General features: G+C 43.3%; 1 protein-coding gene and 1 long non-coding RNA gene across 3 annotated transcripts in view; one reads left to right on the top strand and one right to left on the bottom strand.

Moving 5' to 3' along the window:
• Ccnyl1 (cyclin Y like 1) overlaps positions 1–3414 on the bottom strand; it is a 34810-nt gene extending 31396 nt beyond the window's left edge. Inside the window, exon 1 of one of the 2 annotated variants that reach the window (XM_021642029.2) lies at positions 2928–3414. In XM_021642029.2, coding sequence (XP_021497704.1) covers positions 2928–3156 — 229 coding nt within the window. In that variant the 5' untranslated portion in view covers positions 3157–3414. The remainder of the gene's footprint in view (positions 1–2927) is intronic. The other variant, XM_021642028.2, reaches the window with a different exon arrangement.
• A 270-nt stretch (positions 3415–3684) lies between these two features.
• Positions 3685–14352, top strand: LOC132648076 (uncharacterized). Its single transcript, XR_009586455.1, has 4 exons — positions 3685–3860; positions 6358–6462; positions 7036–7164; positions 13648–14352. It is a non-coding gene; the product is annotated as an uncharacterized LOC132648076 (long non-coding RNA).
• The last annotated feature ends 269 nt before the right edge of the window (positions 14353–14621 follow it).

Genomic DNA, 14621 nt, shown 5'->3' with positions numbered 1-14621 from the left:
GTGAAGAAAAAGCATGCCGCAGAACAGTGCCCACTGGCACAGGGAGCCGTCCTGGGGTGTACTCTAGAGACGAAGCACTGTTCCAGGAATAGGAAGCCGCACACAGATGGGTCTCATTTTTATAAAGTGAAATGTTACATATACAGGCATATGAAAAGTTCAAGAAGACCTAATATTAATAAAAATTAGCTTTGATGACTGTGAGTAAATGGTTTGTGTGTGTTTTCTTTATCTTTTACCAACATGCCTTTTAAAAATGGCTAAGAGCAACTGGAAAGGGGAGTACTGCTTAGAGGCTTTCATGTTGCCAATTCCTTCCCTGCTCTCACCCTTCTGAGGGACAGGGAGAAGAGGTTGCTTGACAGCATTTCCCACCCAATATGCACAGCTCCTAAGGTCAGGTGATGAAAGCTGCACTAGAGACTGAGCAGCCTTAGCACCCTGTTCCGCTTACTGCTGGACCATCCTCTCAGACACGGAACTGAAGCCAATGGATTAGGCACAACTAACCTAACTTTGAATGCTCTAAAATGTTTCAGAGAGCAGAGCAGAACATCATTCATTTACAATTTTCTCTAAGAAATCAAAACAATTCAATTCCTTGTTATATAAAAAAGCTATCTTTTAATCTAAATATTTCTCAGTTTCTAAGGAAACTTGCAAAAAAACTTTCTGAAATAGATATTAAAATCAAACTTTCAATGTGTTTGGTGTTCTGATCTAGGCAAATGCTGACATTTCTTACCACTTTACTGAGTGCCAAAGAACTTAGTTTTAAAAAGTTTTGGCAGCACTAAGGGCCAAGCCCTAGGAGTCTGAATCTGCTAGGCAAGGGCTATACAGAAGGGAAAAGGAAACTCAGAGTGAACCCTAAACTCAAACTGTAATGGACACATTAATAAACTCAAATTCTAGGCTCACAAACTCTGATTTTTTTTTCAAAATTTCTGACTTAGGCTTCCCTCTCATATAATTCTATGCTTACCCAGCTCTTGACAGACTTTAATGTTCTGTCAGAGTATTCTCAGCTTCAATTCATGGTTACCAGAACAGACCCATTTACATGATCAGTATATTTAGGTCACACTCTGACCTCCCCTTCTACTCTTTTTCATTGAAAAGAATATGTACGAGATATGAGATCTAAGAAAAATGTTGCCTTTGCATCAGTTAACAGGGGACTTGTCTTGGACTAAGTACCAAGAGCTTTGTATGACAGATTAAAACAGAATATGTATTCTGAAAAGATTTTTTTCCCCTAAAGAGTCCAACCCAGAACATATGGCAGCTCCACATTAGCCTTTCAGAGCCAGCCTATGCAGAAGCAGCCACAGTCATATCTTAACTTTGCATCGTCATCAGCAATACAGTGAGAATGCACACAGGCATCCTTTGTATCTGGAAGGGACAAACACGCATACATGAAAATGTGCTGTAATCCTTCAAGAATTATAAAAAGTCCCTACTTGGACTCTCACCCAATACTATCCAGATACTAACTGGTAACCCAGAGGCTTACAACACTGAAACAGAACAGTTTGCATTCGCATTCACACACACACACACACACACACACACACACACTGGAAGGCACTGAATCACACACTCATGCAAACATGCCACTGATTAAAGATACAATTACTTTTACATTCTCTTACAATATTTGAATATTACAAAATTACAAAAGTGTATCTATCATGGACCTTCAATTATTCTAACATGAAGACACCAACAGTGCAACTAAAGTTTAAAGACAGTTATGACATTCTTCCACAGAAAGGAAATCATTTGTAGCATTTAAGTAAAACTAGCGGGCCAATCTGCCTTAAACACCTCATGATACTTTGTCTTACAAATTACTTTTACCCAGATTCACCGGTTTTGAAAATTCTAACTATAAAGCATCAAGCATTTCCTCTTCTTCCTTCCTTCCTTCCCACCCCCACCCCCCAGCCTACCCTCCAGTGGTTCGGTTTGCCGAACTTTGCTTTTACTCCAACATTCTCAGCACCTCTCCAGGCAGAAGGTGGAGAGGCAAAAGAAGCCATGGAAACAAACACAACAGGAACCTGCAAGGGTCTGTCTTCTTAACTCCCAAACCCTCACATTGCTAATTTAAAGCTACATTTAAGCTTTTGTCTCCCTTGAAACGCCTGACCAACAATCTCTCCCCAACCCTCCTTCTTTCGGAAGAGGTAGAGTAAATGTTTTAAAGAAGCATAATTTACTCCTTGTGTGGGAAGGTAAGAGAGACTTTTCTGCAGCCCTGGAAGAAACTGACACTGACATTTTTCACAGGAGTCCCCTCTTTCCCAATTTCATCTCTGTGTTCCAATTATAACTGCAAGGAATAAAACAGCCTGTACTGAGACTACTTTTAAACTCCCATTTAATACCAAATGGCAACCTCTACTTGAACGTAAGTAAGAAATCCTCAAACAGGATGAGTAGGAATGGCTCTATTATCAGTTACCTAACGGAGCAAGGGGAACCATTAGACTCTTTACCTTAGGTACCATCTGGCTAAGTAAAGACAGGGAGATGGGACGGCTATTCCGAGGTCAGGGTTGCTGGGAGTTCTATTAAGAAAACGGGCAATTTATACAGATACATTAAGTCTTGATAAAAGTCCCACTGGACGGGACACAGCACTACAAAGAGGAAGCGTGCGGGCTACAGGGTCCCAAATCAGGATGAGAGAATGGGGAGAGCGAAGGGCTGGGGGTGTGGGGTGGGAGGGAAACTGGCCGGGAAAGAATAAGGGGTGGGGACGCGAGCCACAGCCTTCATTCCCCGGTGCCCAGGCCCGCGCCAGCCTACTCCGGGCAGGAAGGAACCCGAGGCGGCGGCCGCCTCCCAACGAGACCCTGGGAGACGGTGGAGGCCGGGGGTGCGCCGCGGCAGGGACGCGCCCGCTGCCTCCTCACCTTCGGGCATCTCTCGGTCGCTGATGTGCTGCAGGTGGTGGCCCTCGCCGGCTCCGAAATCCAACTCGGAGGGCTCCACGGCCGCAGCGGGCGCCGGCGCTACCGCCACCGCGTCCCCGGCCGCCGCCTCGTAGATCTCGGACTCGTAGTCGGGCTCCGCCGGCCCCGCGCGCCGGCCCAGCTTGGGGCTGGCATTGGGGGACACGCAACAGGTCAGCGTGTTCCCCATGGGGCGCGTCCGCTCCGCTCCACCGCCGCCCGCGCCTCCGCTCGCCCCGGACTCCGCGCCCGCCCCCTCCCCCAACAATGGCGCGGTCGGCGCCGGCAGCCCCGGGCTGAGCGGGGCTGCGCCCGCCCGCACTCGCCGCCGCACCCGCTGCGCGCCCGCCCGCCCCGCCGCCCGGCCCGGGGCAGGGCTCCGGCCTCGGCCGCACCCCCGCCGGCTAGCCGCCGCCGCCTCCCCACAGCGGACTAGTCTGCGAGGGCGGCGACCAGCCCGGCTTATTTAAAAGGGGTGGGGACCCGACAAGCGCTGGGAGACGCAGCCACTGCGGGCCGAGAGCGCGGCCGGAGCTCCTCCTCCTTCCGTCGCCGCCTCCCGACTGAAGGCCGCTAGACGGCTCCTGCCAACCGGAACGCGCTCCGCGGTCACCTGGTGACGGGCAGCCAATCAGACTCGGATTTTCCTCCGCGCGCCCGCCTACGGCCCGGACACGTGACTCACAAAGCCCCGCCCCGTCCCTTAAGCTGCCCAGCGCGGACTCCATTCATAGCCCTCTGCGCCGGGTCGGGGTCCTCTTAGGGAGCCGCTGCCGCCGTTTGCTGCTCGAGGCCGCGCTTCGAGGCGGGCTCCGAAGGCCCGACCCAATAGAAAGCGGGTTTTGTCAGCAGAGGGGCTTCTCCATGTCTGACAGCTTGCCCTTGTTCACCCAAGTAAGTTTGCACTGGACTTTGCCCGGTTGTGTGTGGCTAAATGCTCCTCTCCCGCCTTCCCAGTGTTACGTCTTCGCTTGCAACTTGATCATAGCAACCCCGGGGCTCGCGTCGCACTCTCAATAAAGAGTTGTCACTGTGTCTTGCAGGAGACCCGAGAACACGTCACCCTTTAACTTCCTCGTACGTAAATAAGGACCAAACTAGTCCCTCCCAGCAAACTCCCCTTTCGCTTGTATTCTCCCACCTCACGACAGGAGTTACCAGATTTCCTTTCCTTAACTAGCGATGCGGAGAGCAGTTTGCTACCAAAGTAGAGAACCACACGGTGGGAAGCCCACAGTCCTAATTGATGGGGGTGGTAGGGAACAATTAATATTCAGCAAGCACCTTGTGCTGGTAACCATGCCAGCAGAGCTTAAGTCTAAAGCAATCCAGTGTTATATCTCCCAGATTTTACTGGGCGGCAGTGGAAGGTGGGCGGGGGGGGGGGGAGGGTTAAGGGGAGGGGACTGCATATGTGCAGAAATTAAGTAACTTTCTCAAGGTTACCTAACCTCTCAGGAAGATCTGGATTCCAGGTAATCCCGATACACACCTTACTACGATCTCAAAGTACCTGTTAAGGGAAGTCACACTTGGGGAAAGTGAAACAGATTGTTGGTGCTTGGTGATGTTTAGTTTAAGGAAGAGCATTCATTTCACATTTTTTTTTAATGTCTTCCCTAGTTGAATCTTCACGTTCATTCTCTGTTCCTGGAGTGTATATCCAGCAGTCTAGGCTCCCAATCATTCAGGCAAATAGAAAAAAAAAAAAAAAAAAAAGTCGGAGAATCCATCTATCTTAACTTGAGGTACAAACACATAAATCTGACCCCAACATCAGTGGGGTCAGGAGTTTGGATTTTATGCTGGAAATGGTTGTTGAGCATGAAGTTCAGAAGTCACTATCAGGTGTATTTATGGGTTATTCTGGACAATAAGAAGTAAAGGAAGACAGGACCAGTTACAGGAGTGTATTCATTCACCTGGGAAGGAAAGACAACCCCAACAAAGTACAGTGGTGACTTCGTGGAGACAAGAATTTGTACTCATTTCCAAGGAAATAAGAAGTACTTAGCTGTTGGATATGGAGGGAGAACAAAAGTAGAAGGCAAAAAAATCCAAAAAAGGGTAAGGTTCTGATTTAGGGGGCTAGGTGGGTCTCATGCCTGCCTTCTAGACAGATAGGGGAAAAGGATAAGTTTATAGAAGAAAATAGTTTTTTGACATTGTTAAGCAATGTGTGGAGATGGATCTCTCTGAAAGATGGATGTGAACCTGTATAAGCTAACTCCATCTTGTGATACCCTAACTTAAACTCTTTTAAAAATAGTGCTTATACTAAAACAAAAGAAGAGTGATTGGGGGTACTGGTTACTTCCATGGAGCAACTTGGAATTCATGGTTTTAAAAAGTAAGACGAAAGTGTTCAATGAAACAGTAGTGGAAGTTATGTCAGAGAATGCAGGAAGTGACGGTTATGTTAAGATGTATATTAAAAAGGAGGTAGCGAGCGTGGCAAGGAAGGGCGCGTGGAGAATGGGATGATTTAAGTGGTATTAAGGAAAGGCTGAAAACATCCAGATGATGTGGGTCCAGATAGTGAGCAGGATCTCACTGTGTAATGCCTTACTGAACAGAGTAGAATACCGCATTGGCTCTGGCAGCGGGATGGTTGGGGGGGTGTGAGTGAACGAGTTAAATGGCGAGAAGTGGGGATAGAAGTAAATAGGCGATGAGTAAGTGTAAAGGTTGCTCTTCTTGTCGCTACCACAAAATACCAGACAGAAGCAACTGAAGATTTATTTTGGCTCGTATTTTAGAGAGTACAGTCTGTCATGGTGGGGAAGGCGTGGTGGCGGGAGGTCGTAGCGGCCACTGCTCACATTCTGGTGCATTGGGAGGCAGAGAGCTCAAGGCCCTCCCTGAACACCCACTCTGCTAGCTAGATGCACACCCAGGGTTCTACCATTTCCACCAAATAGCACCAGCCGGGGACCACGTGCTCTCTGCTTATAAGGAACATTTCACTTTGAAACCACAACAGAGGATGAAGCAAGGCTAAGAGAGGGTCATGAGCTTACAGCTAGCCTGGGTTGTATAGTGAGACCTTACTGCAAAAGCTGAGGGAAGGGTGGGAGAGGAGAAGGTAGAGGGTATATGACTAAAGAAAATGTTTTCTTTTCAATATGAAAGAAAAAGAAAGATGAACATAATTTTTTTTTCGTATTAAAGAGTAAGAGCTTATGTGTTCAACAAATTTCAAACTTAGAAGAAAAGAGAGGATTAATCAGTCAGTGACCCCGGGAAGGCAGAATGTGTGCAGTCCAGATCTGGGATAGGTCACGTTTGAGAAGCAGAAGGAAGGGACCAAGAAAAGACCTATGTGGCATGGAGCCATTTCTGGTGGGGAACTTTTGGGAACGTTCACTTCATGATTCCTGTTTTCCTATAGGTTACAGTTTGGAAAATAACCTGTGGAAACAGGGAAGGATGAGCAGAAGTCTGTACCTCCCAGAAATCATGTTATATTTAATGAAGACCAAATGCCATTTTACTGGTTAGTTTTATGTCAACTTGACACAAGATGAAGTCGTCTGGGAAGAGGGGGTCTCATTTGAGAAAATGCCTGCGTAAGATGAGGCTATAGGCAAGCCTGCAAGGCAGTTTCTTAATTAGTGATGGAGTGTCCAGCCCATTGTGGGTGGTACCATCCCTGAACTTGTGGTCCTGGGTTCTACAAGAAAGCAGGCTGAGCAAGGCATAAGGAGCATCACCCATCCTTGGCCTCTGCATCAGCTCCTGCCTCCACGCTCCTGCCCTGTTTGAGTTCCTGTCCTGACTTCCTTCCATGAAAAACAGTTGGTTTTGGTCACAGCCCTAACTAAGAAGCCCTAATAGCAGCTCTAGCTAAGACACCACTACACCTCAATATTGGTAAAGAATTGGCTTCAGGATCCTGTATGGATACCACAATTAGAGGAAGCTGAAGTCTTTATATGATACAGCACAGTATTTACATATAAGCTACCCGTGTGCATTTCCCCATGTATTTCAAATCTCCTGAGTTACCTATAACACCTAATAGAATGTCAGGGCCATGTGTTTAAGTGCTATGTTGTATTATTTATAGAACAATGACAAGAAAGATATACATGCTTAGCAGATGTGCAAGTTATTTCAAATATTGTCAGTCTACTGCTCGTTGAATCCATGGAGGCAGAAGCCACAGATAAGAAGACTAATGTCTCTTCCCTCAAATGTGAGTAAATTGAAAAGATATTTGAACAAAATGTATGAAGCTCAACTTTAAACACTATATCAAGAAAGTGGAAGTGGCTTTGGTTATTCTTTCTAAGCAGTTAAAAGAAATGGCAACAACTTTTGAGGAAGAGTAAACAGAAATTAAGGAAATACAATGTATTTGTATAAAGTATAGACCTTTGCAAACCCTCTAAGCCACATATAAGACCACAAAAAGGACCCAAGGGAGTATTAGCCTTTTAACAGGAAGAAAAGGTTACTTCAAAAGGCAAGGGAGTAGAGGGGATTAATTTTTAATTTAATTCAGTTTAAAGCATTTACTTAAGCACCGATGACCAAAAAATGAACAATACATTAAGATGTGAGAAACCACAATGGAGTGAGATTGTCCAATGAAGCTTTGTTTCTCTCACCCATGTCGAGCTAAGCCCTCGAGACCCATGACTGCATTTTATGGAGATCTTATTGTCTGAAGTGCTAGAAACCATTCCATAGCATTTTAGATGCCGCCTGTTGACTTGAAGTCATGCCTAAGATCAAGTTACAAAATAGTGCCAGCATGTGACAGAAGACACACACAAATAGATACGCAGGATCTCAAAAGTTAAATAATTTAAAACGTAAACAAAAGTTCTGTGACCCATTGCTATGAAAATAGATTTGAAAACATCTAACTTTCAAGGAATAGTAGAAAGCATTGTTTTTTAAAAATTCCCTGTCTTTCTTGGAAAGTGATAAAATAGTGAACAGAATAGGAATTCTGTATAACTATCAGGTGAAAGTTTGAGTCTGTAAGAGAAACTTTTTTATTTGAGTCTGAGCTAAATCCATTCTTCGCTGATTACCTATTCAACTGAGAAGACAGTCTAGCTATTGTATCTTTATGCCACACAGCACGAAGGAAAGAAGAAGACAGGAGATTTTTCAGACTATCTGTATAGCATAGTACTTATATATCATTTAAAGTTTAAAGTTGACATGGCTATACTTAGTTGCAAGGAAGGTTAAAAAAACATAGTATTATATAAAGATGATAAATACAGAAAAAAACCTGTAGAAATTAAAAAGCAACTCATACTCTATGCTGCAGTCCATAAGAAACTAATATTAGAAAATCATTAGCTTAAATCAAGAATGGGTGTGATGTCATAGTCATTTGTAAGTATAGTCAGAAAAATCTACTTAAGGAGTTTTGTCATAGTCTTCTCTTAAGCTAAGAAGACCAAAATCTATCCAATAAAATCCCCAGGGTCAACCAACCAACTAACAACAACAGAAACATGACAGAGATTGAGGTTTAAACTATAAAATTAAAACAGGCTTAAAAGCAAGAAATATGACAGTCAGATATTATGTATTATATGTGATTAATTGGTTTTCATCCTGAGGCTCATAACTAGTTGCAATGGCTTGGGTGAGAAGTATTCCACAAAGCTCGTGTAATAAAGGCTCCTCCTCAGCCAGTGGCACTATCTAAGGAGGTAATGGAAACTTCAGGACATGGTTCTGTCTGGAAGAAAGAAGTCACTATGGCATGCCCTTGGGGCTACACCTTGTCCTGGATGGGTCTGTTGGGTAAGAGTAAGTCTAGAGGTAGGGCTCTTCTACCTCTCCCTCTGCTCCTCCGTTCCCTCCTTTTCTTCCCGCTCTACTTCCTTTTCCCTCCGTCTGCCCTTCCATTCACTTTCTATTTTGTCAGGAGGTGAATGGCTCTACTACATGCTTCTGCAGTCATGGTGTGGGCGTCACCATGGGCCCAGAATTATCAGAGTCAAGGACTATGGGTTAAAACCCCTGAAACTGAGGAAAACTAAATCTCTTTTCCTTTTAAGGCATTGTGTCAAGTATTGTGTCACAGCAATGAAAAGTATGACATACTACTCATAGAAGAAGACTCTGTGGGTGTTATTTCTAAGTAGAGAACCTACAGTTAGTATCATGTTCTCAAAGTCTGCAAACAGAAATGTTAAAGAATTATTATCGTACCTGGCATGATGTAGAACAACTTGACTTCTCTTGTTCTTAAATTCAAATGATCATCATCTGGTTTTTTCAGTAATTTTGGCATTTGGTGGTACTGGTAGGCACATCTTAATAAGCTGTCTCTGCATTCCTCAACCATTCCTTCCATATTACACAGGATGAGAATGCTAATTTATCACAGGATGAAAATGCTAATTTATCTGAAATAGTGCTCCGAAAAACAGTGTCAGTTTGTCATCCCATCAAGAAAAACGCACATTAGATAGGTGAGCTCTGACTCCAGATGCCTTCTGTGATAGAGATCCTAACGTTAGGGCATTTTGTGTGGACAGCTTCTAGTAAAACTTCCATTTAAAAGAGAGACTGCACTTTCCTAGGTCTCCACTGTTCTTCATATCATATGATCTATGTGCTTCTGGTTTCCTGTTTGTTTGTTTGTTTGTTTTTCAAGACAGGGTTTCTCTGTATAATCTTGTCTATCCTGGACTCCCTTTGTAGACCAGACTGACTTCGAACTCAAAGCAATCCACCTGCCACTGCCTCCCCAAGTGCTGGGATTACAAGCATGCGCCACTACATCCAGCTTGGTTTCACTTTTCTAAATGCTGTAGAAAGTCTTTCTCAGCCTATTGCTAGCTCCTCTCCAGATATCTAAGTAGACACAGAGAGTAGTGTTCAGGGTTCTGGTTTTTAAATCAGATCCAACTCTTCTCTCTGCTCCAAGGACTCTAATAATACTTGATCAGCACCCAGGGTATTTCATGAGAGAGCCCACCCTCTCTATTTGTCAGGAAATAAACTCACTTGGAAATCTGTTTTGGAACAAGACAGATACAACTGTTTCAATTGTTATTTACCTCAATCCCGTCAATATCTCATCCCTCCATCACCTGCTTCACTGTTGATTTCTCTTGTGTGATAGCTTAGGACTTGAAGATATGTCAACCCCCTTTATATTTATATCTTTAATTTATGTGTATGTGTCATGTCTACATTTGTCTGTGCAATGCTGTGCTCTTGAGGACCATAAGAAGGCATTTGGATTCCCTGGGTGGAGTTACAGATAGTTGTTAGCTGCCTCATGGATGTTGGGAATTGAATGTGGGTCCTCTAGAAGAGCAGCCAGTGCTCATAAGTGCTGAGCCATCTCTCCCTCCATATATTTTTTTCTTTTCTTTTTTTTTAAATTTCTATTAAGGCATGAGAGGGTGTTGGATCCCTGGAACTGGAATTATAGGTGATTGTGAGTTGCTTGATATAAGTGCTGGAAACCAAACACACACTGCCAGAACAGTGTGTGTTCCTAACTGCTGAGCCATCTTTACAGCCCCAAACTTCTTTAGTAAAGGGAATCTTCGGCCAAATGAAACAAGTTTCTCTTACATTAGAACCATTTTCTTGCAATGATTTGACAGTTTCCTCCTGGTTCTTCCAGAAGCCTTTTTTGACAGCAGCCTCTTTAAATAAGCTGACATTAGAAAGACAATGCCGGAGGGGGTAGAGGAGTCTCATTAAACTTGACAGCACTGAACAGTTTGAAGAAGTCTTTTTAGCCAAGTTCGTCTTTTTAGAAACACAGCTCAGACTTAGGGCAGGATCTCATAATGGCTCTATTGCCTTCTTGTCTAAATAATCTTTATTGTCACAGCATGAAACCTTCCCTAACGTCCTATTAGAATCATGCCACCAGAAGATATTTGCACAGAGACCTGGATGGATGCTGGGGCTAGGGAACTTATCTTGGAAGATGCTTGCTATAGAACGCATATTTTTCAAGAAAAGAAATCTCCAACCCCCAACAACCTAGATTGCATTTTCCTGGATCTAGGGCCTTGAACTCTTCTGTGGAGTGACCTTGCATGTTTAAAAGGCTTTTCAAGGATGAGTGGTCAAACTTTTTATGATATAGACTGTGACCCTAAGTTTAGTAACATGGCATCAGTGGGGTGCTTAGGTAGAAAAGGACAACATTCTTCCCTGACCTGTTTCTTTCAGCATCCTTCCCACACAGATGGAATAGATTAATCCCATGAAAAAAAATATCCTGGTTATTCAATAAATGTTTTGCATGGGAGGAGAAGAAAAAGACTGAAACCATGGGAACAATAAAAACTCAAGTATCCAGTCCAGTTCTGTCATATTCTTCACAGCCAGAATCAGGAATCCAGGATAGCAGCTCAACTTGGCCATCTGGTCAACCTATACTTGTTCTCTGGGGTTTATCTGGAGCAGAGCTTTTCCTACAGTGTTTCTCTCATTCCCTTAAGACAGGTTCTGTCTCTTGCTGATAATGAGTTATTCTGCAGAGTCAAACTGTGGAGCAGCATGCTCTCACACTGTATGGGAATTTCTTTCATGTCTGACAGCCCTGTTAAACCAAAATTTGAGAATACAAGTCTTCAGTTCCTTTTACATGTCCTTAGCACTAAGTATATACCTGCTTAATACACTTTTGACTGAGAATATAAATAAACGAAAAAGCTGAAAAGCATGTACCAACATCAGAAGTTGAGAAGTATTTAAAGCCATTTATTTTTTTTCCCATATCCTCTTTTGTGCCTTTGCTTCCAGCTTCTGTTCTTCTATAGCATCTCTTTAAAACAACCGTCATTTTATAATCTCATAACTTGGCATCAGGAAGTGAGTCAGAACACACATCACTGCTCAGGAAACTGAGGAGTCAGCTGGAGTGGACCAATTCAGCAATGGAAATGGACAACATGGCTTACCAGCTCTGACTGGAGCTTAGATCCCCAGTTCTTTTCGATGCCATGACTCTGGGGCTGGAATGTCTAAGATGGCTTCTTCATAGGAAGTCAAGTACCCAGTTTGCAAAGGTTTGGAGACCTGGGACTGTCTATACACATCATGGTTTCTCAACAGCAACCAGATTTCTTACAGAACACTGATAATAATGCCAGTTTGTTTCATGTTCTCAGTAAAGATATCAGTCTGAAAATATGGAAGAAGAAGGGAGCTGTGATTGGCCTCATTGTTTTATTGTGCGGAAAAGCCCTCAAAGCCAGTTCCTGAACGGGTTAACAGTCTTGTCTCTTGTCAACAGATCAACAGATCTTGTCTCTTCACACTTTACAATGGCTCAGCTGAAGTTATTGGAGCCAGATCTTGGTCTGGTGTCTAGAGAAGCCTTGTCCCTGTGGCCTTTAGGGTTTTATTTGTGTTTGTTTTGAGAGAGTGTGGCCAAACTCACTGCTTAGCCTCTCCAGTGATGGGATTACATGCATGTACCACCTTTGATTTTTGTTTGTTTGTTCGTTTTATTTTTGTGCAGCCTTTTAAGTAGAACGAAAGAACCTGAGTTTACAGGTGCCTTCAGGAATATTTGCCATCAGTTAATTCCATTTTATAATGTCTCCACACAGACTGAATCAAACTGAAAACACTAATAGAGGAAAAAACCCTTCGGACTTACACACTAAGAACCTTACATATTTCTGGTAATTCTTTCCATAGAACAACCTAGGATCTACGGTTTGAGCAAATGAGGACTCCTACAAAGGAAAAAAATCATTACAGAAGACAGTGTCCTAAATGAGATTATCATTGATGCTTTTAATTAGCAACTGCCGTGTAGGCATACACTGTGTAGTGCTTTACACGAGGGTGAACTAATATCCACGATAATCCTCTATAGTGGTTATAGGTCAGATTCTCAGGCAAACCTCCCCTGGGCCAGAGCCATCTTAAACTCATTACATAGAAAAGTAGTAGAATGAGGGTACCGTGCACTCTTGTGTGTTTCTACGAGGTATGCAAGGTCTCTGTGCCCTTCTCCAGAAGTGTTGGTAGGAGCCTGCAACATCTGTCAACTCTGCTTAGCGCTCCTCTGAGTCAGAAATGGTGCTTCGCTGGCATTTTGTTTCTCTAAAAGAAATGGAGAAATCTGTCCCTCAGAGTTCACCGTGGGGTGAGAGCCGTGATGAGTTAGCATTGGAACTGGCTATCTCACATGGGTAAAAGGAATAAACATGGTTAGAAAAATACACATTCCAACTGGTTTCATAATTAAGCTTGATCAAAGAAAGCTAAGCAGAAAGTAAGCAATGCTAGTTCTCAGGCGCAAAATCAATTAATTGTAATTAAGAAGTTATGTATGATTTGGGTGAGTGGTGGGTCCTCACCTTCAAGCTGTGGGCTGGAAGAATGTTCTTTGGGACCATTAATGCAACCTGAAGCAAAGGCTATTTAGCAGTTCCCATGTTTATTTATTTATTTTATCTTGTTCATTATAGTTTCTCACGCTTTACTTTTAAAAATGATGCCTTACACAAAATAGACACAGATGTGAGAGAGAGATTGTGAGGAACAGGGAGTCTACCAGAGTGGTAGGTGGGTGGGAGGTGAGAGTGATCAGGATGCATGGTTTTCGTACATGTGATATTGTAAAGAAAACAAAGTTGACTGAAACCGTTATCCTGGTTCCTAAGTATGGTGGCTCTGGCAATGTCTCTGAATTCATCTCCTTCCATCCGTCCAGGCACCTGCCAGAACTGTGTGAGAGAGTGTGGACATTGGCTGGCCTGCTTGTAAAAGAAAACAAAGGGCTAAGCACACCCTTGAAGGTGTTTCTGACATTTCTAAACCTTTTGCCAAAAAAACCCAAATTCCAGTCTGGGCCAGAGAACAGAACTCGCGTTTGTCCTGATGTTCTGATCATCACCCATTGCTGAAGAAGAATCAGGACTCAGGACACCACACATCTAGACTTTGCCACTGGGTTTCAAGACATCAGCCATATGCTGTCATCGTGCCATTCTCCACCGAAAGAGAGAAAGAAAATGTATGATAGCCAACTAGAAGATAACAAGGTATCTCCTATTAAAGCTTAATAGTACTTACTATATTTAGCTTCTTATAGCAGTAAATATATATGTGTGTGTTAACTGTAAAGAAGTTAAGAAATGCACATAAAGACGAGAATACAGCAAAACCTTATCCCAAGCTTAATAGTACTTACTATATTTAGCTTCTTATAGCAGTAAATATATATGTGTGTTAACTGTAAAGAAGTTAAGAAATGCACATAAAGACGAGAATACAGCAAAACCTTATCCCAAGAGACTCCTGCTTTTAGCGTTTTATAGCATACTTCTCTAAGCTTTAATAAAATGTTTCAGTGATTAAAAAATAGAACAGTGCTACGTATATAGTTTCTCTGTCTTGCTTTCTTAGCAATATAAACATTTTCCTCTGCTCTGTGTGTGTGTGTGTGTGTGTGTGTGTGATTTGTAATGACTTCACAATATGCATGCATCCATCCATGACTATTCATCAAGGGCCTGCTAGTCTCCAGGCAATAAGCTCAGAACTGCTGGGGTTGATACTTAAGTAGAGAGAAACCTTAAAAAGTAATAACTAAATGAGCAAATGTACATAAGTTAATAGGACAGTGTTTCATAAGGAACCAGGGAGTCGTATGAAGCTGTGTGGCTACATTGTATCCCTTGCCAT

Source organism: Meriones unguiculatus, chromosome 15 (genome assembly GCF_030254825.1).
Source record: "Meriones unguiculatus strain TT.TT164.6M chromosome 15, Bangor_MerUng_6.1, whole genome shotgun sequence".
NCBI classification, from domain to species: Eukaryota; Metazoa; Chordata; class Mammalia; order Rodentia; family Muridae; genus Meriones; species Meriones unguiculatus.
Note: the sequence above shows the minus strand (reverse complement) of the source record. Positions and strands in the feature narration are given on the sequence as shown.